This window comes from Rhinolophus sinicus, linkage group LG03 (assembly GCF_036562045.2).
Source record: "Rhinolophus sinicus isolate RSC01 linkage group LG03, ASM3656204v1, whole genome shotgun sequence".
Lineage (NCBI taxonomy): Eukaryota > Metazoa > Chordata > Mammalia > Chiroptera > Rhinolophidae > Rhinolophus > Rhinolophus sinicus.
Window position 1 is genome coordinate 102523371 of NC_133753.1, and position 26825 is coordinate 102550195.

Genomic DNA, 26825 nt, shown 5'->3' on the forward strand with positions numbered 1-26825 from the left:
ATTGGTCACTTGTGGCTTCTAAGAAAAAGGGAGATCTGAGCCCATAGACATCAGTCAGGCTTTGAGCAGGACCTGAGACGTGCAGGCTTGGTGCAGGGGCCAGAGGGTCTGGAAGCTGAAGCTGAGCGAGGAGACGGGGATCTGAGCCTCTACGCCCCTTCCCCTTAGTGTCACACAGTCACCCCCAAGTTCTAAGGCCATGGCACTGTAACAGAAATCTAGAGCAGAGGCATGGTACAGATACAAATGTTTATTCTACATAAAAATTTCACAAAATGGGCAGCTGGTTGTACCAAGACCTTTGGTGAAGGGGTAAAGGGGGGAGGGAAGTTGCGGTTAAAGAAGGCAACATGGACAGTGGTCAGTCACTGGGCAGGAGCAAAGCTGAGGGACGGTGGGGCTCCCACGTGGCCCCACGCCCACTGCATGCACTCGCATGCACACTCCTTGCCTGTCAACGAGGAAGAGGGGCACGTTTCTAACTTGAGAATCCCCGAGATGGTGGGGGGGGGAGGTCCCCCTCCCTGGCTGGCTGCTGAATACTGCATCCAAGACACCTGACATTCACGTGGCACATCAATGGGAGGATGGCAAGGGCAGGATGTGGCTGCAGACCTGAAGTGACATCTGACTTCCCGGAGCACAAGAGCAGGGACCATTGTCCCAAACATGCAACACAATGGCTTGAGGACTGGACAAAGGCCTGCTGGGCAGGATGGCTGGCTCTCTGCCTTAGCTCCAAGGGTGGCTGGAGACGGGGTACCAGCCAGCCTCTTCCAGAATGTTACCAGGGGTCAGGCACAGCCCAAAGGGGCTGCTCCTGGGGCCAGAGGGATGTGGGAAGGGAGGTTGAAGCAGCCAAAGACCTTTTGGACTCTGCCCCTAAGTAGGGGAGGGAGCCTGGTCTTGACACTGCCAGAAACCACCTGGCCACAGCGCCCTGAGCCTCCCTGGCAGTGACCAGCTGTTAGAGGCTTAGAGCTGGGCTGTCTCTCAGGACCGTCCCTCCCCTAACCTGAAAAGCAGCACCATGTGGCCAGCTGGTCCCCACCCCTCAGGGGGTTGGGCTTGGGACAGCTGGAGAGGGCAGGGGAGATGGGTGGGGCAGTAGGACACAAGGTTGGGGTCCAGAGCCTTGAAGCCCAGAGAGGGCAGACCCCCAGGTCAAGAGTGAAATTACAGAAGGCAGGGGAAAGGAAGCGTGGCTGCCCTGGGCAGCCCTTCCCGGGAAGGGTGAGGGGGCCAGGGCCTGAGTCTTTCCCTTGCTGACCCATCCGCACCCCACTGGCTGTTAGCCAGCCCGGCTCCCCTCTGCCTCTTCTGCACAGACGCACACTTACAAAGATCATGCACACGACGGCTCAGGGCAGGGTGGGTATGGAGGCCCCGTGGCAGAGAAGGAGCAGTATGGGGTGGAAAGGACAGGGCTCCGAGCCAGAGGGTGGCAGCAGCCAGGGGGCCTCCTCGGGGTGGACCATCCAGAGTGGAGTGGCAGGTGGGGTGGTTTCTATCCGAAGATGCCACCAAAGATGGAGGCAATGACGATGCCCAGGACCACGCAGCAGATGATGATCATGATCTTCTTCTGCACCAGAGAAGCAGGAAGGCAAGGAAGGCCTCAGCCGGTGGTGGGGGGCGGGGCGGGATGAGAGGTGAGGGCCAGAGTGCAGGGCTGAGGGGGGCGGGGTGAGAGGTGAGGGCTGAGAGTGCAGGGCTGAGGGGGCAGGGTGAGAGGTGAGGGCCAGAGTGCAGGGCTGAGGGGGGCGGGGTGAGAGGTGAGGGCTGAGAGTGCAGGGCTGAGGGGGGCAGGGTGAGAGGTGAGGGCCAGAGTGCAGGGCTGAGGGGGGCGGGGTGAGAGGTGGGGGGTGGGATGAGAGGTGGGGGCTGGAGAGAGTGCAGGGCTGAGGGAGGCAGGATGAGAGGTGAGGGCTGGAGAGTGCAGGGCTGAGGGGGGTGGGGTGAGAGGTGGGGGTGGGATGAGAGGTGGGGGCCGGAGAGTGCAGGGCTGAAGGGCCGTGAGGAAGGTGACAGCCAGGAACGGTCTGGAGGATGGTTATAATGTACTGAGGGCCTGGGAGACAGGGAGGCTGTGGTCAGAGCTGACAAGTGGCCTAAAGGCAGACTGGGTAGGAGTCTGACCACTGATTGGGGACAGGGCTGGGCAGAGTAGGGGCTACTGACCCGGCGTGCCTTGCTCTGGTACTTGACGGCCTTCTTGGTGTCAGACACGGCCCTCTCCACGTAGTCCACTGCGTGCTCCACGTTGTACTCAATCCTGTCAATCATCTCCCCCTGCAGGGCCGGGGGCACCCCAGCTCCAGAGGGCTCACCTCAGGGTCAGGAGGGAGCTCAGGCAGGACTTTGGGAAAGCACCCTGAGGTGAGAGAGAGAAAAGGGGGTGTGAGGATGGGGTACAGCTTCTCACCTGTGCCTTTCAGGCCAGGCACCCTGGGCCGCTCCCGCCTCTCTCCACAGAGCAGCTATCCTGCGAGGGGAACAGCCATGCAGTCTCAGCCAACGGCGTGGGGACCATGCAGAGAATGCTCAGCTGGGACCCTGACCCCGGTACTTGGTGCTGGACAGAGGACAGTGCTGGGTAGGTGAAGGCAGGAGTAGGAGTGGGGGCGTCTGGCCACAGCTTACCAAGTGATCAGGGTGAGTCCCCCATTCCGTCCTCCCCAGGCATGATGGTCTTCAACCTTTAAGATCGCCCTGCCCAGCTCCATAGCCCTCTCGGGCCCTTCAGTGAGGTCCCATGCAGCCTGCAGAGGCCACTGCCCATGACCCTGCCCAAGACTCCTAGCAGTGGCATGCTGGCAACCGACAGCTAGCTCTCTCCAAGGCCACCGCTTCCACAGGTGTCCATGTCACTACAGTCTCTCGCCCGGATGGCAAGGCAGTCTCCTTCTGGCCTCTCTGCTTCCTAACTCAGGTCACGCCACTCCCATACCTAAGACCCTCCAATCTAGAAGAGACTCCAGATGCCCAGTGCCTGCCAGGGCCCCCGTCTGCCTTGTCCCCACTGGCCGCTGTGCTCCAGCCTCACGGCCCTCCTTTTCTGCTCCCAAGTCAGGACCATGGTGTTGCTGGTCCTTCTGCTGAGCCAGCTCTTCACTCCTCCCCTGGGAAGGCTCCAGACTCACACACCACCCCGCAGAGAGGCCTCCCTAAGCACTCCGCCCACAGTGGCCCCAGTGACGGTATCAAGTGTGGTCTTCAGACCTGTAGTATCAGCATTAGCCTGGAGGGTGTCAGAGATGCTAACTCAGGGGCTCTCACCCTGACCTCCTCATTTCTGGGAAGGGGGATCGGAGCAGGGAAACTTATAAGCAAGCAAGCCCTCCAGGTGATTCCTGGGCACTTTCAAGTTAGAGAACCATGGCTCTATCACAATGCCGCCCAAGCACCTGGCACAACTGGAGAACATTCCAGTTGTCATTTACTTATGCTGCTCTTCCATCCAACAGACATTAGTTCGGGAAGCAGGCCCTCAGCTGTCCTGGTCACTGCTATACCCCCAGCTCTTAGAAAAATGCCCATTCCCAGTGCCCACGTGACAGATAGCTGGTGCATAAGACAAGGTGGGAGGACAAGCAAAGCCATGCAGGGTCTGGGGCCTGGCGGCTGAGCCATGCAGAGAGGGTCTTTCAGGTGGTCAGGCCCCGGAGGCAGTTTCAACAGCAGGTGGTTATTTACCTGAAGACGGTCCCTCCCAGGCAGGGCAGCGTGTTGGGCAGAAAGGGTTGGGGTCAGCGCAGCCCTGGCTGTGGCGCGGGCTGTGGCGGGGGCGGGGGCGAGCACGCACCTGGCTCTCCACAAGCATGGCCATGTCCATGAACATGTCGTGCAGCTCACGGATGCTGTTCTCCAGCTTAATGATCTCGCTGTGCCGCGTCTCGATCTCGCTCAGGGCTTGCTTCGAGATGCTGGAGTCCATGATGATCTAGGGGGGCAAGCAGTGGGCTGGAACTCGGCGCCTGCTGCGGGGGCCGGGCCAGGACAGCAGGGGGCCGAGTGCCAAGGCAGCTGGACGGGCAGTGGCAGAAGCAGGGCTGGAGGCTTCCTCCTTAGCCGTAGCCCTCCCTCCACTTTCCGCTCAGCTCATCCTAGCTGTGAACCTACCTTCTCTGAGACTCGATTTCCCGCCTGTCATATGGGGTCATGAACACTTCCTACTGTGCTTGCGCATGGCAATTGCTAAGTGGTAGTTCTTCTCATCAGCACTGTACAGAGCTCAGGATGACTTCCCCATGGGCCCCGGCCTTGAACTGCCTTTCTCCTGTCCCCTCCTCCTGTTCTTCCTCCTGCACTGCATGTAGCAGCCCCGCCCCTCTCCTGGAAACCACATCCCCAAACTACCTCCCCACCTGTGTGCCAGCTCCCTCAGGAAGCCCCCTGTGTGGCAGAGCACAGAGCTTCTTCAATTGAATGTAGAGACGGCCACGGGCACTGTGTCCTCCAAGAGGGGAAAAAGGTCGAGGCTGGTGGGAGGAGGCCCTATGCCAGTGGTGAATGGGCAGAGGGAGCAAGGAAGTGGACCCAACGGGGAGAAACCAGCAGACCTCTGCCACTGACATTTACGTGCCCTCCACCTGGTCCCTTCTCCTCTGTGGGACTTGGCCTTCTTTAAAACCTTCCTTACAAGGCGGCTGTGTCTAAATACTGTCCAGAGCAAGCGTGTAGCTCACATGCCAGGGTCATGGTAGGAGGGCTTCCCGTGGGAGGAGCAGGGTCCACACTCACCCCAGAGGCAAAGATGGCAGGGTTCCCACTCTCCAGCATGTCCTCCAGCTCCTCACTGGTCGTGGTCCTACCAGCTGCAAGCAGGGTCACACTGAGAGAAGCCCTCCCGAGGGAGTTCAGCAGCACCCCTCAGCTGCAGCCCACCCCTCGGCCCCAGCCCTGCCCCCTCACTCACTGATCTCCAGCTGCCTCTGGATGCGGCCCTTGCAGCGCTCCCGGTAGTCAGACTGTGTTGCGTTGTACTCAGACATGACTTCCACAAACTTCCGGGACAGTGTGGAGTGCTGGGGGTCCAAGATAGGGGTGCAGGTGTCAGCCCGGCCCACAGGCCCAAGAGCCTCAGACGCCTGCCGCCCACCAGAGTCCCAGGCCACACCTGCGTCTTCCGGATCCGCAGGTCAGCAGATGAGCGGTTCAGGCCTTCCTCCTGCTCAATGCTCTGCTCGATGCCTGGGGGAACAGATAGCTGCTGAGCCATAATCGGCCCCCATTCACCACCGACCCGACCCACACACCCAGAATCTGGCTCAGGATCCCCTTGGAAGACGCGTGGCCTGTAAGTGGGGTCACACAGGAAACAGAGGAAGAGAGAGGGCCAGGCACTGATGGAGGAGGGGCCAACAAGGGCCTTTCCGGGCACGATGCATGTGTAGGTGTGTGCACATACGTACCCCCACTTGGGAGGCCTCAGGCACACACCAAGCTGTGTGTGTGACCGTCCACTATATGCTAGGCCTGGGGGCTCAGGCCTGCGCTGTCCTCTCCTGCTCACAACGGCTGGACGCCCAACAAGGGCTCATGCCCAGAGTGGCGAGGGCCAGGTTCCCACCACCTTCAGGACACACTGCTCCTAGGTCTGTGCATTGCGGGGGTGCATGTCTGTGCTCACATAGGGGCTTCTGTTTGGCACCAGGCAGTGTTGGCCACTCCTCTAACCCTCTGTGGGTGACATGAGGCCCAGAGTGGAGCACTCCCTGGAGGAAGCCTCAGGCATCTGTCCCGAGGCCCTGCCCAGAGCCTGGCACAAACAGGCCTGGCCAGTAGCTGTTGAGTGAATGGCACACGATGGTAGCCTCATAAAGGAAAGCAAGATCCAATGTGCCCCCTGAGAGCTGGTGAAACCCTGCGGGCTGCGTGGAGGAAGCAGGCCTGGAGCTCCCTCACCCTAGTCAAGGCCAGAGCCCAGACTCACTCTTCAACTTGGAGCGCACTTTGTTTGCTGTCTTCTTTATGTCGGACATGAGTTCCTCCAGCTCCTCCTTCGTTTCTGTGGAGGCAGAAGGAGAGGAACCCAGGCTCACCCTCCTGCTCAGGGGTTCTGCTGATGGCGGTGTCTCGGCAGACCCTGGGGCTCCCCTCTTTCCTGAGTAAGGCTCTGCCTGCCTCTCCAATCCTGGGCCAGGGCCATAGCAGCTGCAGCCTCACACCCTCTAGTGCTGCCTTCCAAGGAGCCTCCCTTCTTCTTTTGCTGGCTCTCCCACCCCCTGCAGATAACAGATGGGGCTAAATTTAAGGCAGAAATAATTGTGGAGCAGCTGGTGATGCTGGAGTTGGCACTGGGGAGCACTTACTTGATACTGCCTAAGTCGAAGGCAGGGGGGCTGGCTCACCTAATGTTACCTGGTGGTAAGCATCCAGCCAGTGGGCTGACGGGCCAGGGGCCAGCAAGGCGGAAGCCAGTCCCCACATCAAGCACCCTGGGTGGGGCAGACTTTTTTCCACTCACAAAGCCCCCTCCCCAGGTGCTGAGATCAGTGGAAGCCAACTGCTGAGTGCCCAGTGGCTGGATGGGGCAGGAGGCACCTGGCCTAGGTGGGAGGTGGAGAAGAACTTCAAAGAGGTGGGCCTCCTGGGGCACAGTTGGACATGGAGGTAGCAGGCAGCTGGGCCTATGAGACAGTGAAGTTGGGGGAGGGCTGGTGTTTCTGGCCTTTGTTCCGACAGGAACCATCTCCCTAAAGCTGGCGGAGGCTATGGGGGTGCCCAGGTTGCCCCACTCCCTGGGAGAGGCTGACTGGCAAAGTGGGGCAAGATGGCTGCTTCCCTCTGGGGTGCTTGGTGGAGCAATGGGTCCTGGCATTGCCCCAGCTTCAGGGCAGCCCCAGGACTCCACTTCCAGGAGAAACCACAGCTGAGCTCCTGGCGATACCCTTCTCATCCACCTTCTGCTTGCCTCCACGGCTGGGGCTTCTACAGGGCTTGGGGGGGGGCATTTACAGTGGACGATCAGGTGGGGCCACTCCCAAGTGGGGTATGAGTGAGGTGGAGTGGGGGGCTTTGGGGAGTGGAGGAGGGCGCCTCATTCATATGAACAAAGGGAAACTTGGTTACCAGCTGCTCTGACGTCTCAGCCTTTTTAGTTCAGACCCAAAATAGCCCAGCCCGGATGGCAGCCCCCAGAAGAGGCAGAGCAGCCTCCCAGGAAAGCCTCTCACTGCCATATTTCCTTGTGACTCCTCTGTAGCTCTACTCACCTCTGCCCTACAACCTTTAACTTTACTCAGCCCCCACCAGTGACTCCTGACAGCTCAGCTCATGGGTGGCAAGTTCGAGCTGCTCACTACTGACTGTGTGAGGAGAGGTGCTGAAGGTGGCACAGGGGAGTTGCGGTGGGGAGCTAGGCAGTTCCACTGCCCCATGCCCCCCACTTTCCAGAAGGTGACAGGCCAAATCCCTAGCTCTTTATAGTTCCTGCCCCACAATCAGCCCCCTTCTCACCAGGAGTGACCCACCGGGGACACACACTGACCCAGATACACATGAGCACACAGACACCATGTCACAGCTGGCCATCCCAGACAAGCCTCTGGGGAGGGGGTGAAGCATGACTGCACTGGATCTATGCCCTGCTTTGGGTGGTCTCCTTCCCCTTCCCACCCTTCCTGAGACAGTCCTCCTGGCTCCCAGCTGACTCATTTTGCCTTCCAAGGGCTTGAAATTGGCCTTGGGTTCAAGCACACTTTGGGGCTGTGGAGAAATTTTTTTCTGGGTGCTTGAGGATGTTTGTGGGCTGGGGTGAGGGGCCATAGAGAGGGAGGCAGGGCTGGAGATGAGGCTGAAAGCAAGTTCTAGGTGCCTTGGGTGGCAGGCTGTGAGCCCTGGCCCCTGTCACTGCCTCCCTGGGGCTGAGGGTGAGCCCCGTCCAGGGGAGGGGGTCTCCAGCCTGCTGCGTGTTGTCAGCCTGGCACATAACAGTGTGGTAATCAACACCCCAATAGGAATTGTGACAGCCAGGGCAGGGGGACCTGTCTGGGGACAGAGTGGAATGCACACACACACACAGGCTCCTTGTGCAGAGGGACAGGTGACTTCCTGGAGCCCTGAGAATGTCTGGCTCCGGAGTACCAGTGGCCAGGTGTCAGGGGTGCCAGCTCTTTCCGGAAGCTCTGCCTGCTTGGCCGGCTTGCCCTCCCACAGCGTTGATGCCTCAGAGCTGCCATCTGCTCCCCAGGGAGGCGAGGGAAAGGGAGGGGCTGGGCTGAGAGGCCTCCTATTTATCAGAGGCAGCTCCCTCCTTCCCTGTCTCCCTCCCAGAACCCTAGTGCTGCAGCCAGCCCAGTAGCCTTAGGAAAAAAGCCAGCTTACCAGGGGAGGATAGGCTGGCTACCTGACCCCAACCAGGCCCGAGAAGAGCCACCTCTCCCACGACACTTGGCTGAGACCCAGATCCAGTGGGTGATACTGGGCGCTGTCCACCCCCAAGCCGAGGCCTGGGACAGCTGGTTTCCTGAGGTTCCCACGGAGCCCTCCCCAACCTGGTCAGGCCCAGTGCCACTCCCGGGCAGCAGGCCCTTCCTGGAGGCCTCTGGGGCCTGGAATCCGCCCCTCACTCCTACACACTCACTCTCATCAGGGTTGGGGGAGGCCAGGATGGCACTGTGCTTCCGCTTCACCTCCTCCACGTTCTCTGAGATCTTGTCAATGAAGCCGCGGATTTCCTCCACCTGTGGACCAAGACTGGGCGGTCAGGAGGAAATCTAGGGACAGGGCTGCCTGTCCTATGGCTTGCCCAGAGTGGGGCCAGAGGTCAGGCTCAGGGCCAGGCGGGGCCAGCCTTCGAGTGGTAGTGGTGGGGGTGGCTGCTCCAAGTTTCTTCCAGACCGGGGTGGGAAGGAGTGGGCCAGTCCAATCCCAAACTTTGCTCTCCCCTGGGCTTCAGTCTCCTTAACGTCAAAATGGAGGTGCCTGCGAGCTGCTGAGCCAGGCACGGGTGTGTAAGAGCCCTGGGCCTGGCTCAGAAGTGAGACGTGGTCACCCAAGGCCTGCCCGTGCATGGGGAGAGGCGGTGTGTGCTGGCTCCCACCTGTTCGAAGAACTCATCCATGAAGCGGTCTCGGTCCACACTGACAGTGACATCGTCATCATCATCGCTGTCCTTGGCCTGCACGGAGGGGTGCACACGTGAGTGGACCTGTGGTAGGACCACTAGGTCCCACTGGACCTGGGACCCCACACTGCCTGGTATTCATGCAGAGCAGGCTTGCAGGCTGCAAATCCAGGGCTCTAACCACCGTCCTCTGTCCTGCTGGCGGGGACAAGGCCTGGCTGTGCCCTAGCTCCCAGCCACACTGACACCTGGGAGATCCCTGGGGACCCAGCAGAGGAAAGAGGCCCTACCTGCCAAGTTGGTGACGGGGCTCAGTCACTCTCTCAAGCCCAGGGACTCCGCCCCCTGCCCAGCTGCCTGCCTCTTCCCCAGCACCTCCTTCACCCTAGGTGCCACTCGGAAGGCCCTGCCACTGACTGGGCAAGAAAACATAAGGGCTGGTCCCGGCCAATGGCTCCAACTCTCAGACCTTGCCTGAGACAGGCTGCTTGGAAGCCAGGTTGTCTACTCTCCTGGCTGGAGTTCCCAAGCTCCGTTTCCTGGGAGGGCCGAGGAGGGGAATGCCTGGGCTGTGCCAGGCCTGGGCATCAACACCTCCCTCCTAAAAGGTTGGACGGGTCAGACACAGTGCCCCAGAAAGGCCTGAGAGACTGCCTGTGCAGGGCTCTGCCAGCTGCCAGCTTTGTCCACTCAGCCCTCTCAGGAGCTTCTCTCTCCTGCTCAGTCTTGACATTGGATCTTGACCCTCTTTCTTTCCTGGCCCAGAGAGGCCAGTCATGTTGCCACTTGGCTCAGGGCCTGCCTTAAGCCTCAGCCACAGGCTCAGCCCCACCCTGCTGCCCCAGGAGCAGCCATACAAAAGCCACCACCCCCATCACACCCCCATCATGGGGTGGGGTAATTACACCTCTGCCTCCCAAGCATGCTGGCTATGCTCATTACTGTCCACCCCATAACTTGACTCCGCCAGGGTGAGCCCACTCTGCTGGTAAGGCCAAGGTCCCTCTCCACGGCCAGGGCCAGAATACCCAGGGCAGGACCATGCCTCACCCCTCAGACCATCCATCACCCCTCACACTGAGGTTCTTGGGCTTGGTCACGCCTTCTCATTTTTTTTTTTTTAATTGGGGAATGTTGGGGAACAGTGTGTTTCTCCAGGGCCCATCATCTCCAAGTCAAGTTGTCGTCCGTCAGTCTAGTTGTGAAGGGCACAGCTCAGCGCCAAGTCCAGTCGCCATTTTCAATCTTTAGCTGCAGGGGGCACAGCCCACCATCCCATGCAGGAATTGAACCGGCAACCTTGTTGTTGAGAGCTCACAGTCTAACCAACTGAGCCATTCAGCTGCCCCACACCTTCTCATTTTTCAAGACCCCACAGGGAGGAGGCACTAGCTTGGTGGGCACTGGCCCTCACATCCACGCTCTCTCACGTCAAGGACACAGGATGGAGGCAGGCGGAGGTTGAGGGGATGGAGAAGCGGAGGGACCCATCAGGGCCCCACCTGCTGGGTTCTGGGCCCAGCACAGACACTGACTGGCTGAGGGACTCACCCTGTGAGTCTGTTTGCTCCTCTACAAAATGGGGACAATGAACCTGGCTGCAGGGAGGGAGGGCTGAGGAAGGGTGGGGAAGCATAGCATGCTCTGCAAAGGGCTGTGCCGGTGGGACTTTCAGGGTCCCACTACCCCACAAAAGTGGGGTTTGGGTAGGAGCTTTAGGAGACGGCTCTGAGCGGCTTCTCTCAAGAGATCACACCTCTTCCCCCAGAAGTTAAAATAATCCTGGCTCCTACAAGTGCTTGCAGCTGTTACCAGGTGGCCCCCTCCCCCCCACCAATCCCACCTATAGACACAGGGAATCTAGGAGCCATTCCCACACTTTTAGACCATGCCTGGCCCAGGAATTTCCCTAGGGAAACTGAGGCAGAGTGCAGCCTGGAGGAGCCCAGTTCCCTTTCAGGTTGGCAAGTGGCCCCAGGAGCTCCTGTCCTTCAGCGTCCTGCCTGATCTGTTCTTCTGGTGCCCAGAAGATAGGAAGGGGCAGAAGGAGAATTTTCCAGCTCCCTTCCCAGAAAGAGTAATGACCAGCGAGGGCCACAGACAAGGGCACCTGAGCCACCAGAGATGAGAGTCACTGCCAGAGACCCCTGGGATGTGGGTTGGTACCCCTCTCTGGACTTCAACTTGCCTACCTGTGAAATGAGGACATATCTTCAGCCATCCAGCCAGCTCTGACCTGCTACCTCCAGAGCCTCCGCAGAGGGCTGAAGGCTGGACTCAGGTAGCTCCTCCAAAGGAGGTTGGCAGGAGAGACGCCCACACCCTCCTCCAGGCTCTCCTTCTACGAGGGCAGAGCTGGGGAAAGGAATGCCTGGGGACAGGGTCTGACGGGACCCAGGTGAGGGCATTCAGATTGGCCTCAAAGTCAATTGGGAGGTTTAGGTCCTGACCTCACAGCTTTGGTCAAACTATCCATGGCTTCAAGCAAAACTTTGAGGGGATGCTCCAAGCGGACCCTTCCTTACCAAATCCTACTACTTCTTCCTCCTGAGGACTTTTCACCCCCAGCCGCCTCTTTATCTCACTGCCCCAGCCTGAAATCTGATCTCAGCACACCTCACCTGTAACGGGCTCCCTGCCCCTACAATCCACCCACTGTCCTCCCTGCTTTCTCCATGCAGTTCCTGCTGCCTGGGATGCTAACATTACCCTCATCCTCAGATGCCACCTCCTTCCAGAAGCTTTCCCAGCTACCCTGGGGCAAGGCTTCTAGAAGGAGGCTTCCTCTCACTCCTTTGGTTCCCCACATCCTATTTACATCCCCACTGGAGCCACAACCAGACTCTCAGGCCCTAAAGGACCTGAAAAAATCACCTTGGCCACAGCTTCCAGTTTCAGTTTGCATGCCTCCTGTGATGGCGAGCTCACTAGCTTTCCCAGGCAGCTCTGCCCATCTTGGTTAGAAAATCCTCCCTTTCCTGTGGTTTGGTCCAAGCCACAAAGAACCTGTTGGTGCCCTCTCCCTGGGCTGGCTGTGCCAGATATCTAAAAGCAGCATCCACATCTTCCCTGGGTTTTTCTTCTCAAGTTGACCTCCCCTTCAGATCCTTCCCAGGAGCCCTAAATTGTAGCTCCTGCTCCAGACTTGTTCAGCTTGGCCTGTCTTCGCCTGTAGTACAGAATACAAACTGAATCTGCTGACTGTGGTCTGAGCAGTACCAAAGAGCTGACCCATCCCCTCCTTCTTTCTACATATTTTACCTCTGTTAATGCAGCCAGAGATCACAAAAGTGATCCTATAACACTTGCTGCCAAGGAAAACCCCAAGCCCCTCCCCACCAGTCTTCTTGGTTGGATTCTGGGCTCAAGTGAAGGAACTTCTTTCTGTTTCATTTCTTTATTTATTCTGGTCCTTGTTCTAGTTTGTGAGAATCTGATGACTCATGAGTCTGTTACCTCCTGCAGCCTCATCCACACCTAGGCCAGAGCCCTGTGGCACCTTTCTAGAGATGTCCTCCAGATTAACACAGACCCCTAATCATTTCTCACTGGACACTGAATAAATGTCAGGGAAGTAGGATGCCAGCCCCCCTACCACCCCTACCCCCAACTCAGACATGCTCCTGACCAAAAAGGAACTTGGAACTAGTGTCTTCCTAATGTCCTGGGCTGGCCAGGGTGGACCTCATACACATGCACCAAGTGGGTACCCAGATATCCATTGAATGATTAGGGCCCCAGCTCCCTTAGGAATCCACCAACCCTTTCTGAGTGGCCGTCACAGCTCTGGAAAGAGGGCTGGGTTGGAGGTGGGGACATGGGAAGCTTCTCCATGGAGGAGGCAGCTGGAGTCGTGGGGGCAATTACAAGCTCCAAGGTCCAAATATCTTTTGGATCAACCCACCCAGACATCGTGAGGGCTCCCTGCCAGCTACCTGGCCCAAACTAGGTTCTACCTCTTTCTCCTGAACCCTCTCCTCTGAAACCCCCTGCTCAGAACCCCCCGTTCCCAAGGGCCCCTCAAATCAGAAACCGGGAGGCATCCATACTCTTCCTCCTCCTCTCACATCCAACCAACATCCGATTTGTCCTGGTGTTTTCTGTTCATCCTTCAGTGGTTCTCAACCCTGGTCCAAAACCAGCATTCCTTGGGAAGATTTGGAAAAAAACACCTCCCAGGGTCCTACCCCAGAGTGATCGAATCAGAATTTACGGCAGTGGGGCTGGTGAGGCTAGGTTCATGGTCTCCTAGGACTGAGAACCACTGGTCTGCTCTCACTCCCCTCGGACCTGCTGGCTGTCTCGCTCCAGCTTCACCACCACCGGCCTGAGCAACCAGGAATGAAAGCCAGGCAGGGTGGGAGGGGTACTGCCCGCACCACAGCAAGAGAAGATCCTGCTAGAACCAGCTAGAATCACTGGCAGGAAACCTCAAGCTTCCCCTAGTGGAGGCCAGGCAGCCCTGGTGGTCTCTCCTGGCAAAAACTCTAGGATTTCAAGGATACCTTCTTGGAAACACGAGTTTGCTTCCTCCAAGAGGCTTGGAGGCCAGGCAGCCTCCAGCCGGTCCCCAGGGATGGCAGCAGGCCAGCCAGCGGGTTGATTCATTCCTGCTGAGCAGGAGTTGCTGTTGTCTGCCTTGAGAGCTATTTTTTCCCCTTCTCCTTTTTAATGACTAATCAAAGTCAATATCACTAGAGCAAAGAGGCCGAGAGCTGAGTCAGGGGTGTGTGAGAGGCTGAGCTGGGTCTCCAGGAAAGAGGGCTCTCCAGTCTGATCCCTTCACCCTCTCCCCATCCTGCGTACTCCCTCCTCCACCAGACAGATCCCTGCTCCCAGGAGGGTCTGTGCCTTAGCAGAGCCCCAGCACAGCTCAGGGCGGCAGCTTCAGGCGGTGGGAAAGGGCTGGGCTCTGCCCTCAGACATTGTGTGACTTTGGATAAACGCCTGGCACTTTCTGGACCTCACTTTTCCCATTTGTAAGATAGGATGAACTACATAGCCCCTGAAGGCCATTCCAGCTGCACCCCCGATGAAAATGTGCTTAAATCCACTGTTTCTTCTGGAAAGAGGTAATTGGAAGGAGGGAGGCAGGGAGACAGCACCCTGAGCCTGTTCTTACACCTTCCAGTCTGCAAGGCGGATCCTGCTGCCTCCGTTGTACAGATGAAATGAGCATAGAGGTTATGGCACAAACCTGCCTGGTGTTAACCCCGGGACCCCCAGTCTCTTCCCAGGAAAGAGAAAAAAGTAACTGGTGGGCAAAGGGAGGCACTGGGCTTCCCATCCAGGCCTGTCCTGGCTGCTCAGCAGGCTGGGCCCTGCTCTGGACTAGGTGTCAGGACCACCCGTCATTCTCTCCTGATTAGGCATTCCCACCTCTCTGCCTTTCCTCACGTTGGTCCCTCCTTTTGAACCACCTCTCTCCTCCCCTTCAAATCAAACTCCTTCTCTTGGGCCATCCTAAGTTCTCTTCTTCCAGGAAGGCTTTTTCCAGGGTCTGGCCATGCTGACTGTCCCTCCTCTCTCTGTCCTCTGGCTCCTGCAGCAGGTTCCATGTGTCCTACAAGGCCTAGTATGTAGATAAACACTTTCTGGGGCAGGCAGACCTCTGACTTGGAAGAAGCAGGCAGCTGCATGCTAGGTAGGGCTGCCTGGGTCTCCTCGCCCCCAAAGTCTCCTGGTTGTGTGATCTGCGCTAATGTTTGTCCCTTTTAGGCTTCCAGTTGCTCTTCTGCTCTCTGAGGGCTGCCTACAAGGTCAAGGCCCCCACACTGGCCCCAGTGAGCCCTTCATTCTCCATCTGGACAGGAGGATCAGCCCTATGAGAAATGGGGGCTGGAGGCCTGGGCCTGGCCTGCAGAGTGCTGAGGAAACATGCCAGCTCCTTCCCCAAGTGTGACTTTTATAAATAAGCTCCCTTTGCCTGCCTTCCTTCCAAATGTGGTGGTGTTGGGTGGGGAGGGAGAAGGAGGAAGGGATGCAAGTAGCTGTCTCAAGCACCACCTCTGTCTAGCCCAACAGTACTGGTCTCTTGGTTCCTGGGGTTCTGATCTGAAAATTCTGACCCCTGGGGTTCAAGGTCTCCCCCATGAGTCAGGAGACCCATGACCCCCCCCACACACACACCTCTTGCCCTGAGAATTTGGGTTCTGGGTTTTCCTGTCTCCACTTCATTGATGGGAACTCGAGGCCCAGAGGGAGACTTGTGGGAATGGCAGGGCCAGGGGAGATTAACTGTTCTACCCCATCCAGTGTGGGTTCTTGTCAGCCCCCACCCCCCAGGCTGCTAGAAATGGACAGGACTACTCAGCAATGAGGACAGCAGCCTTCATGGGCTTCGAATGCCTGAGGGGTGGGGCCTAGAGAGGAAGCCTCCATCAATTCACAGAGAAACCAGGCCTCACCATCTAAGGGCCCATCCTGGCTAGTGGGGTGGTGGGACTGTCATAGAGACACATACCGTATTTCCCCGAAAATAAGACCTAACCGGCAAATAAGCCATAGCATGATTTTTCAGGATGACATCCCCTGAACATAAGCCCTAATGCATCTTTTGGAGCAAAAATTAATGTAAGACCCGGTCTTATTTTCGGGGAAACATGGTAGCAGAGCAAAAGACCTGGGTTCAAGCTCCCTACAACCCAAGCTTTCCCAGGGGTCCCCCAGTCCCAGCCAGGCCTAAGTCTGCCTGTCTTCAGGGATTAGGGAAAGCTCCTTTCTACCATCCCTCTTGATCTACCAGGCAAGCCACTTGCTCTCCTGTGCCTTAGTTTCCTCAGCAAAGGAGATGAAGGCTGATGAACCAGAGGTCCTATCAGATGTAGACGACTGTTCCCTCTGAGCATTGGTTCCCACATATATTCTTGTCTGCCCCACCAGGCGCCCAAACGTCAGCAAATGCACCACGCAGCCATTCATTGCACAGATAACACTCTTTCTGACTCAACAGAGCACAGGAAACTTGAGGGCAACCGCAAGGGCTGGCAGGGAAGTGTTTAGACACCACATACGACATGAGGGACCGTCTTCTTCCTTTGAAACCTCCTGAGGTTTTCCCTGGGGGCTGGGCATTCAGCCAGGAAAAACACGGATCTGACAGCAGGGTAGGGGTTGGCAGCCAAAGCAAGGGGGAAATGGAGGCAGGAGGGGACAGGTCTCAGACCCAGGCTGTGGGGGCGGGTGGGGGGGACTATAAGACTGGTACAATGGGGGTGACCCAGGCACAAACATAGGGAGGCTCTGGGCAGTGAGGACAAGCCATGGGATCAAAAGCCCAAAGGATGCTTGAAACTTTCCATATGAGGGGATGTAGGTCTCTGGCTCCAAGCTGGACAGCAGGGGTAGGTTTCTGGGGAGCCATTGAGCTAGGGCTCCCCCAGAGATCAGCAGGCAGGGCCTGCCAGCAGGGTGGTCAGCCAGGGGATCAGAAGAGTCAGCCAGGTCTAGACCCCTGATGACCCTCGCTCCCCACAGGCAAGCTGGCAAGCTGCATTTCCTTCACTGCCCCCCACAAACCCCAGGCTTGCCATCCCTAAAGGGAGAGGTATGAACGTCGGGCTAAAGGACAGCGGCCAGGGGAGGGGGCGGGGCTGTGGATGAGGAACAGGTGGCAGGGGTCTCTGTCAGGGCTGGGAAGGGGTGGGCTCTGACTCAGAACCTTTGAGCATCCTCCTACTCCCCGCAAACTTCGCCCCAGGAGCCACACCCCGGGGACTCCGAGACACAGGTGGAAAAATAGGTTCAGGTCGGAATCTGACCAGAAAACCCCGGAAAGGTCTGGAAACGCCAGCCCAGGCTGCCCCAAAGCCAGGAAGGTGGACCGGGGGCGGGTCTGACGCGTTCCGCACCCGGGCGGGCAGCAGATCTCGATCGCTACCGGGTGGGGAGCTACAGGTGATGGGAGCTACAGGTGATGGGAGGTGATGGGGGCGGCGGGCGCCCCGCGAGCCAGTGCCCGCCAGAGAAGCCCGGCCCCACCCGACCGCCGGGTTTCCGCAGCGCATCCCGCGGCGGGGCTCTGGGCAGGGGATCGCCCCGGCTCCTTCCCACCGCGGTCCCGCCGTCTGTCTATACCAGCGCGGGGAAAGGAAGGTCAGTGATCTGGCACGGTGTGGGGACACAGACCGGACCTGCTCCGCGTACCCGGAGAGAGGTCGGGCTTCTGTCCTGCCACCGATATCCGATTAATACCCCTCTGACCCCCTAAAACAAGGGGACGCCCAAAACTTTATTCAGTACCCCGGACTCCAGCCGCCAGCCCGCGGGCCAAAGGGGCCGAGTTCACGACAGTCCTGACCCCGAGTAGGTTCGGGGGGTTGGACTTGTTGTGGGGTCGGGGTCCCCGGCTCCGCCCCAGTCCCTCCCGCTCCGGCCGGGGACGCAGGGGCTGCCGTCCGGGTGACCGCCGGAGCCACTCCAGAGGGGTTGTGGCCTGTGCGCTGGACGGGCGACGAGCCGCGACGCTCGGGGACCGGACTCACCGTGCGGAGCTCCTGGGTTCGGTCCTTCATGCTCCCGGGAGTGGCCGCGGAGCCGGCTGCAGCCTTGTGAGCCCCGCATGCGCGGCGGCCGCCCGGCGGCTGCGCAGCGCCAGCCCGGCCCCGCCCCGGCCCCCGGGACCCCGGCCCAGCCCCCAGCCAGGCCCCGCCTAGCGCCGGCCCCGCCTCGCCAGTCCCCGGCCTAGCGCCGAGATCTGGAAATCCTACTCCTTGCCCCCAGCCCCAGCAGGGTCCTCTGTTGGGTCCAAGCCCGGGGACCTAGCCCCATGCGTTGTAGACGCGTGATGCCTGCCTGGGATTGGGCCCCAGCGCCCCTGCTCCCTCACCTGCCCCAACGCCCCCTTGACTTAGCTGCTCAGCATCCCTCGTTCTGGACCCTGGATCTTCACCCCCAGAGCCCCTCACATCCCTCGGGTTTGCTGGAGGTGGGATTCCCCCCTCTTGATTTTATTGCTTGGAACCTCCGGCAGCCCCCTCCAAAAACCTCCTTCAGAGTTCCAGCCTCTGAGCCCCTGCCCTTCCTCCTTTCTCCCATTATCTCACCCATATTCAGGCTTTTGCCCCCTCTTTCCCCAGGATTTTCAGTTCACAGGTCTGATGCTGGATGACCACTCCTTTTCCTTTAGTTTCCACTCCCAGCAGAATGCAGGAACCATTCCATTCTTAAGGAAGGGAAATCTAAGTTGTAGCACCCTTTCCTTACCCCTTCCCTGCTTCCCCAACCTTGAGCCTCAGCCCCAAGCCTGAGATCCTCTTTCCAATCTAAAAGCTGGGGTCCAGCTCCCTCTGGCTCTACTGGGAAGACCTTAGCAGTACTGTAGAGGGATAGTAGGTGGGGGCTAGTCAGTAGCAGATGCTCTTTTTCTGGTCCCTGCCAGCATCTTGTTGGGACAGCAGCCACACACACACACCCCAGCTGTCCCTTCTGTGCCCTGGCCCACACCGTCTTGACCTCAAGTCAAGCACTGCCCCTTCCCTTTCCCAGGGCTGCCAAGGTGTTGCTCTGGAGCTGGGCCAGCCCCCTGCTGCCCAGTGTGTCCAGGCTGGCACTTCTCCCAGACTGTGGGCACAGGTTAGTTGGCTGGCAGACAGTCTGGAGACACTGTTCCAGCCATCCTTCCTGCCCTAGAAATTCTGGCCCAAGACTGGCTCAGATGTAGCATGGCATGAGAGACAGCCACACCCCTTCCAGTTGTCCAGACCTCAACCTTGAGGATCCCACAGGACAAGCATTGGCGGTGCCTCATATGACCTATGCAAAACAAAGACTGGCCTGCTAGAGGGACTTGCTCAGGATTACAGGGAACAAGTGGCAGGGAAAGTGCTGCCTGACTCCTGGTACAGAGTGCTTTCCTGTGTGTAGCATGATTCAATGGAGTGGGTCATGGGTGCACGCCAGAGCCCAATGTCTGGCCCTGCAGGGAGAGGGCAGGAAGGGGAGACACAGGTCTTGCTCTCAGAGAACCCCAGTGTCAGGCCAAGCATCACTTACTGAAATGAATGTTAAATGGTAGCATGCAAAATAAATAAAAAATGAACATGTGCCCTTCACCTTAAACTCCGCCTTTCTGATAAAGGTCTTACCCTCATTCAATCACTTACTCATTCATCAAACATTCTCTTGAATACCATGCTCTGGTATCACTGTTCTGTCAGGTGCTCCTAGTGTAATGGGAGAGACAGATATGATTTCAATATGTGAGGGATCCAGGGAGGCTTTCAAGAGGCGGTGTGATGCTCCAGCTGTGTGTTGGAGGAGTGGGGTTGCAGTAGGGGGTATTGCAGGGTTTCTGGACAGAGGAAGGTGTGTGCCCAAAGACACTGGGGTGAGGGCAGCACTTGGAGAATCTCCGGAGCCTGCTGTGATGCTCAGGTGTAAGGGTGAGCATGGGTGGGAGATGAGTGAGGGAGGCCTCGAAAGTTAAACTTTATTGTGCAGACAAGGAAGAGACAATTAAGGATCAGACTTTTATTCCTGTAATCAAAAAGTACTTAGTCACCCTGCAACTAAGATTGAACATGGCACCTTGAGCTGAGCTGCCGCTGAGCTCCCGGATGGCTCAGTTGGTTGGAGCACGTCCTCTCAACCACAAGGTTGCCGGTTCGACTCCCGCAAGGGATGGTGGGGTGTGCCCCCTGCAACTAACAACGGCAACTGGACCTGGAGCTGAGCTGTGCCCTCCACAACTAAGATTGAAAGGACAACAACTTGACTTGGAAAAGTCCCAGAAGTACACACTGTTCCCCAATAAAGTCCTGTTCCCCTTCTCCAACAAATCTTAAAAAAAAAAAAAGTATTTAGTCAGCATTTACTATGTGCCGACTGTTCTAGATGTCGGAGATGTGGCAGAAAACAGGACCAACAAAAGTCCTTCCACAAAAGTTCTTTCCCTCATGGAGTCCACATTCTAGTAGAGGAAAGAGATGGTAAACAAACAAGTAAATAACAGAATGGTGATAATATGCGATGGAGAAGATAAAGTAGGAAAGAAGAAATGAGGGTGCTGGGTTTGAGGTAGGATTCCAATTTTAAATTTGGTGGTCAAGGAGGGCTGAGATGGTGGCATTTGAGTATGAGGTCGGACAATTAAGTTCGTGAAATCCTAGAGAAGGTGCTACATACTTCATTGCTGAATATCACTATGGTCACCTTCGAAGTACTCCCCTTGGGAAGCTATACACAGATGCCTGAGCCTAGTCCACCCTTCAAAGCAATTTTGGAACTCTTTTTCTGGAATGGCCACCAGAGCTGTCGTCGTATTACCCTTGATGTCCTGAATGTCATCAAAATGTCTTCCTTTCAATAGTTCCTTTATCTTCAGGTAAAGAAAGATAAAGTCACCCTCCCTACTCACCTGATCTGGCCCCCTGGTTACTGGGGGCCAGATCAGGTGAGTAGGGAGGGTGTTCCAATACAGTTATTTGTTGACTGGCTAAAAACTCCCTCACAGACAGTGCTGTGTGAGCTGGTGCATTGTCGTGATGCAAGAGCCATGAATTGGTGGTGAAAAGTGCAGGTTGTTTTTGTCTAACTTTTTCATGCAGCCTTTTCAGCACTTCCAAATAGTCAACTTGGTTACTTGTTTGTCCAGTTGGTACAAATTCATAATGAATAATCCCTTTGATATCAATAAAGGCGAGCAACATCATTGCAACGAGTTTGCGAGCTTAATTGTCAGACCTCATAAGTATCCAAAAGGGGTGAGGAAGTGAAACATGTATGTCTCTGGGGAAAAGCATTCTGGGCAGAGGGAACATCGAATGCAGTGACCACGAGCATGGAACGTGTTGGAGAAACAGCAAGAAGGCAAGGATGCTTGGAGCACAGTGAGTGAGGAAGGCGACGTCAGAGAAGTCGAGGGAAGGGCCTTGTAAGCAATGGCGCTTTTGGCTTGTACTCTCTGAGTAGGATGGAAGCCACGGGGGGGGTGGGGGGGGTGTTGAGCAGAGGAGGCACGTGATCCATCTTGGTTTTTAACAGGATCGCTCTGACTGCTCAGTGGAGAGGAAACCGAAGGGGACATGGAGGAAGCAGGGACATCATTTAGGAAGTGTTTGCAATGATGCAGGTGGCTGGGACAAAGGTGATGACAGTAGTAGTGGTGAGAAGTGGTCATATTCTGGATACATTTTAAAGTCAGAGCCAACTGAGAAAAAGAGATCGATCTCAAGGATGACTATGGTCAAGGTTTTGACCTGAACACCCGGATGGTGTTGCAGTTTGCAAAGGTGGGGGAAGAACTAGAGGAGAAGCAGGTTGGGGTAGAGGTAAATCAGGATTTGGGGTTTGGACCTATTAAGTTTGAGTTGCCCATTAGACAGCCCAATGGGGAGGGCAAGTAGGCCATTGCCCATGTAAGCCTGGAATTCCTGGGAGAGGTCCAGGATGGGTGTGGCCAGCATAGAAGGTTCTTAAAACAGAGGTCCCTCTGCAGCAGTGTGGAGGACAGCTAGAAAGGAGTGCAGGAGAGACACCAGAGACTGTGACTGTCTGAACAAAAGTAGGACTGTCAGGCTGGAGAAAAGGGTCAAAGGGATTCAAGAGATTTATTTAACATGATATACTTTATTTCAATTATCAAAAGAATATGTTTGTTGTGAAACATGAAAACAATGACAGATATTATGAACTAGAAGCTCCGGCCCTGGCGACTGACCATATGCAGATAAGAGCAGAATTGACACTTGGAGGAGGAGCAGATCGGGGCAGGTGAGGAGTTCAGACTGGGACGTGTAACCCAGACATCCAGGGAGACCTGTAAATGGTCGATGAGGAGTTGGTGTGGAACACCAGCTGGGGACTTGGGAGGCAGGAGTATCCATTTGGGGTAGAGATGGAAGTTGCAGGGCACAGTCCAGACTGGGAGAAATATGTTGACACTGACAAGATAGTGACAGGGAAGTACAAGGCTTCACGGGTCCGGAGGCAGCTTGTGTAGGATTCAGGAATAGCTCTGTCCCTGGGGAATCGTGGGAGGGTGCAGAACAGGAAGGGGCAGCCGACCCCCTCCGTGGCAGGGGAGTGTGTGTGTGTCTGTGTGTCTGTGTGTGTGTGTGTGTGTGTGTGAGAGAGAGAGAAAAAACAAGGGCTGCAGGTGGAAGTGAAATGCCCCTCACAGGTGAGGGATGGGCAGAGCCAGAGGAGCCAGAAACATGGCAGACTTTAAAATAGAAACTGCTACACAAGGCGTCATGGGTTGCCAGAGCAGCTAACTCCCTGAGACCAGGGACCACTTCACAGAGGCGGGGCATTTGAATTGGGGCGTAAGGAATGATGACCTGGTGAAGAATAGTACTTGATGCTACTATAACTCTTATTCCTGTGTGGATATATTCTGTGTGGGGTGTCTGTCCCCTCATTTGATGGGGACGTCTGAAGACAAGAAACTAGGTCATGTTCTCATCGATTCCCCAAGGCTGGCACAGAAGGTGTGTTTGTGGAATGAGTAACAAACACCTGGAATGAGCAGTGTTCCTAGAAAGGAGCACTGGGGGGAAAGGCTGGACATTTGGGAGCTTTCAAGGCCTCTGGGCGCAACGTGGGGTTTCCATCCCACAGGCCCCTTGCCCACTGGATCCCTGATGTTGGCAACTGCTGCCACCTGCTGGGGAAGGCTGGTGTTGCCTCGCGCAGGCCATTGCAGCTGAGCACCTGTGTGCCCAGGTTGGGAGGAGAAAAAACAAGGGCTGAAGGTGGAAGTGAAATGCACCTCACAGGTGAGGGATGGGCAGAGACAGAGGAGCCAGAAGGAAGAAAAGGCAATGGAGTGGGGCGAGAAGGTAGCCTTACAGAAGTCGGGCCCAGGTCAGGAGGGCGTCTAAGTCAGGGGGAGCCTGGTTGTTTTGGGAGATTCGATACAGACAGGGGGATTGAACAGATTATTAAATATATTGAAGACATTTGGGGAAATGGGGTAAAATATGGGAAGGGGGAAAGCTGGGATAAATCCTGTGCCATTGGACTGGAATTTAAGCTCTAAATGTAAACATTTTTTTCCATATATGTAAATTGTATTTGTTAGGGTTTTCCAGAGAACCAGAACCAATAGAATAAATATATAGAAAGAGATTTATTATGAGGAGTTGACTCACAGATGATGGAGGCTGAGAAGGCCCACAGTCTTCGTCTGTAAGCCGGAGACTTGGAAAGCCAGTAGTGTAGTTCCAGTCTGAGTATGAAGGCCTGAGAACCAGGAACACTGACAATGTATGTACCAGCACAAGGGCAGGAGAAGACCAGTATCTCAGCTCAAGAAGTTAGAAAGAGAAAGAATTCAACCTTTCCTCTGCCTATAGTTCTATTCAAGCCCTCAACAGATTGGATGAAGCCCACCCACGTTGGGAAGGGCCATCTGCTTTACTCAGCCCACCGAGTCAAATGGTAATCTCACCCTCACAGATGCACCCAGAAATAATGTTTAACCAGAAATAATTTTTAACCAGTCACGTTGACACATAAAATTAACCATCACATAGATAAACATAGATGTAACTGTGTGTTATGTGTGTGTATAAATGTGTGTCTCCTGAGTGGGCCTGGGAGTAGCGATTACCCTATTGGCAACAAGCACACCTCCCACCCAGATCTTGGTTTCGAAATACTATTCCCCACCAAAAAGAAGCAGGTATTCTTCCACAAATGGCTAATTCGAGAGCTGGTGCAGGGAAAAATAAGATGAGCCTGGAATATCTTGTTGAGCCATAAAGAAAGGCAGTGTTCAAAGAATGGTGGCACATATCCAAACAGCAAGAGGTCAGCAAGGGGCACCTATTGACCAAACCTAGGACAATTTGAGCTTCGAAATAAAAGACAGGAATGGGTTATAATGCATTGAATAAAATAGGAAACCATGATCCCATCTGATAGAAATAAATAAATAAATAAATAGGGGTGATGAAAAAGTTATATTTTTTTTTTGGGGGGGGGGAATAGTGTGTTTCTCCAGGGCCCATCAGCTCCAAGTTGTTGTCCTTCAATCTAAATCCAGTCACTGTCCTTCAATCTGACTCCAAGTCCAGTCACCGTTTTCAATCTTTAGTTGCAGGGGGCGCAGCCCACTATCCCACGTGGGAATTGAACCGGCAACCTTGTTGAGAGCTTGTGCTCTAACCAACTGAGCCATCTGGCCGCCCCAAGAAAAAGTTCTTTACAGTAGAATACCAACAAATAATTGTAGAAGAAATGATGAAATTAGAAAATCATCATTTGTGAACTATTGTAGTAATACTTAATTTGGGCAAAAAACATCAATGGATGCTGAAACCTACGGGTGAAAGTGGGACGAAGGAAGTTTCAACGTCTCAGAGCACCTCCCTTCCCCAAGACTTATGGAGCATGATCAAGTGATCAACATTACTACTGCCAGTCATGGTTGCAAATGATATTGGATATGAGAAGACAGCATCATTTCTGATATTTCCTCCCAAAATGTGTAACACTGATCTAATCATGAGGAAGGATGGGACAAATGCAAATTGAAGAATGGTCTACAAAGTAACTTCCCTGTAATCTTCAAAAATGTCAAGGTCATGAAACTCCAAAGGCTGCAAATAATGTTCAGTTCTAGATTAAGGGAGACTAGAGAGATGTGACAACTGTGTACATTGCTTGATACCATATTATGTTTTGTGTTTTTTAACCATAAAAGGATATTTTGGGGGGGACACTGAACAGCAGTTTCCAAATAAAAAGTTAAAAAAAAAAAAAAAAGTCTGGCAACAGTGTTAGCCCTTCTTTTGGCTGACTCCTGCCAGCTGCAAGATTCATTTTGGATAAGCTCCTGTGGAACCCTTTCACTGACTGGGCGTGAGGGGCCTTCTTTGTGCTCCCACTGCCCCTGGACTCTGACATCCTTTCCTAGCTGTGCTTCACCCCTGCTAGCCCTGGACGTCCCTGAGAGCAGGAGTCTTGTCTGGATCATGGCACAAAGCAGCCTCTCAAAACAATGAACCTCAACGAAAGGGGTGTATTTGGGAATACAGCGCAACCCCACCTCTTCACCTGGGGTTCAACTAAAGAAATTGTCATGTCCGGCTGTTGGAGTGTACCTGGCTGAGTGGGACCCACAAGCAACCAGGAGTCATGTCTGAAGGGGTTTTCCTCGGGGGTCTCGGAGGAAATATTTAGGGCCTAATTCCCAAGACGTAACCTGGCAGAAGAGCCTCTCAATAGGGAAAATTCCCTTTTACACCTTTGACGTCACTGATGTGCTCAATGGTCACATTGGGAGGCGTGGGACACTGAGACCCTCTCCAGAGCACAGCAGACCCACCCACGCTCAAGGATCAGAATGGTGGAAATGTTGGAGGAATGAACAATATTGCTAGGGAAGATGGACATTCAAGATACTAGGAAGAATTTACCAGAAATAAACTTTTTCCTTCTGTTTTCTGCTGAGGTGAGGTTATAGTTATATGTGTGGATGATGCTATTCAAGGTACCAAGGTGCCAACCCTTCAGGTTGGGGAGCTAGGGCACGCATGTCTCTCAGCATTGCAGCGGCCCTTGCCGTCCTTTCTCTTCTCCTGAGGTGGGTAGAGCGCCCCCTTGGGGTGAGGAACACAGGAGAAGCTCTGGGCCTGCTTTGAGGGTTCCAGGATCTAGGAGGGTAGGCAGAGGACTGGCCTGCCCATCTGGGGCGGGGCCTGACAGGAGTGCCTTGCCAGGAAGGGAGGGCAAAGGGCCATGTCCCGTACCTGCCCCACCCGGGTGACAAGAGTCCCTGTCACCAGGCCACCCTCTCCGTCTAGAGCCTTCGAGGGGTAAGTGTCCTTCTGAATCCACCCTGTCTCTTTCCTGGGGATCAGGTGAGAATTCCTTTCCTCCTTGGGGGTCCAAACACCCTGCCCCCTATGCTTACCCTTAGGCCAGGCAGGGGCCACACCTGCCACCCCCTCAGCATGGGCACAAGTCTCCCTGCTCTACTTTCAGAAATCCATGAAACTGGGGCACTGGGTGGCAGATCTGGAACGTCTCGGACCCTTCTCCTTCTGACATCAGCATCAGGGATAAGACCAGAGCAGAAGGACCTCATCCAGGCGAGCCCCAGATCACTGTTCCCGCCTGTCACCCTACAATAGAGCCCAGTGACGGGAGCACTGGGGGACACCCAAGCAGAGCCCTCGCTGGATCAAGTACTCCAGGAGAGGGATGAAGCCATTGCTAAGTGAGAGGCAGTTGTTTGTGGGGTTGGGGAAGCAGTAGGTGGCTTACCCTCACGACTCTGTGCTGCTATAGGAGGGGAGGGGGGAGTCAGGCATTCCCTGTGGGAAAGCCAAACACCCATCCAGTCATAAGGCAGGGGCTGTGGCCACACCTACCCACCCCCAGGGCCCAGCATCAGATCTGCAGGGCCCAGGCCTCAGGCTGTCCTCCCTGCCACCTGCAGGAAGCAGGCAGTGGAGGCTGAGCTGGACACATGCAAAGCCAAGTTACGAGCTGTGGAGGCCCAGCTGCTGGAGGTCCTGGAGGAGAAACTGAGACTGAGGCAGGAGGTGGAGGCCTGGGAGGTAGGGTGAGAATGTCGGCTGGGCACGGGAGGCACAGGGAGATGGGCCCAGGGTCTGCCCCTGAACCTGCTCTCCTGCCCGCAGGAGGACGTGCAACAGCTGGTGAGGCAGCGGGTTGAGAGTCAGCTGCACAGAGAGTCCAGAAGCTCTTTGAGAGCCCCCATGGAACCTGGAGCTGCCAGGGCCCCTTCGGTCCCATTCCTCCTGGTTCGATGGGGACGTTGGCGGTGAGAGAGCTCAGCCCA

General features: G+C 55.8%; 1 protein-coding gene and 1 long non-coding RNA gene across 4 annotated transcripts; one reads left to right on the plus strand and one right to left on the minus strand.

Moving 5' to 3' along the window:
- Positions 1–235: 235 nt before the first annotated feature.
- Positions 236–17702, minus strand: STX1A (syntaxin 1A). Of its 2 annotated transcripts, none has more exons than XR_012494928.1 (10): positions 17554–17702; positions 9047–9124; positions 8588–8687; positions 5936–6010; positions 5120–5193; positions 4919–5027; positions 4744–4817; positions 3697–3943; positions 2182–2374; positions 236–1585 (listed from the first exon to the last, which is right to left on the minus strand). XR_012494928.1 is itself a non-coding variant. In XM_019754999.2 (10 exons), exons 1-10 carry the CDS (start codon positions 17581–17583, stop codon positions 1508–1510), a joined length of 867 nt encoding a protein of 288 aa, XP_019610558.1. In that variant the 5' UTR covers positions 17584–17701; the 3' UTR covers positions 236–1507. The 2 variants fall into 2 exon arrangements, 1 of the variants encoding a protein (XP_019610558.1); XM_019754999.2 differs by having other exon boundaries at positions 2182–2292; positions 3806–3943; positions 17554–17701.
- LOC141570657 (uncharacterized) lies at positions 16296–26798 on the plus strand. 2 transcript variants are annotated; one of them, XR_012494931.1, is made up of 4 exons: positions 16296–17164; positions 26003–26237; positions 26460–26580; positions 26665–26798. It is a non-coding gene; the product is annotated as an uncharacterized LOC141570657 (long non-coding RNA). The 2 variants fall into 2 exon arrangements; XR_012494930.1 differs by lacking the exon at positions 16296–17164 and adding an exon at positions 25737–25833.
- Positions 26799–26825: the final 27 nt, after the last annotated feature.

Bases quoted from the DNA above. Each gene is read 5' to 3' on its own strand.
- STX1A (XM_019754999.2), bottom strand. From the start codon at position 17,583: ATGAAGGACCGAACCCAGGAGCTCCGCACG. The intron at 5,028-5,119 runs GTGTGGCCTGGG...TTGGACCCCCAG, and splicing joins TGCGGATCCGGAAGACGCAG to CACTCCACACTGTCCCGGAA. The intron at 3,944-4,743 runs GTGAGTGTGGAC...TTGCCCCCCTAG, and splicing joins CTGCCATCTTTGCCTCTGGG to ATCATCATGGACTCCAGCAT.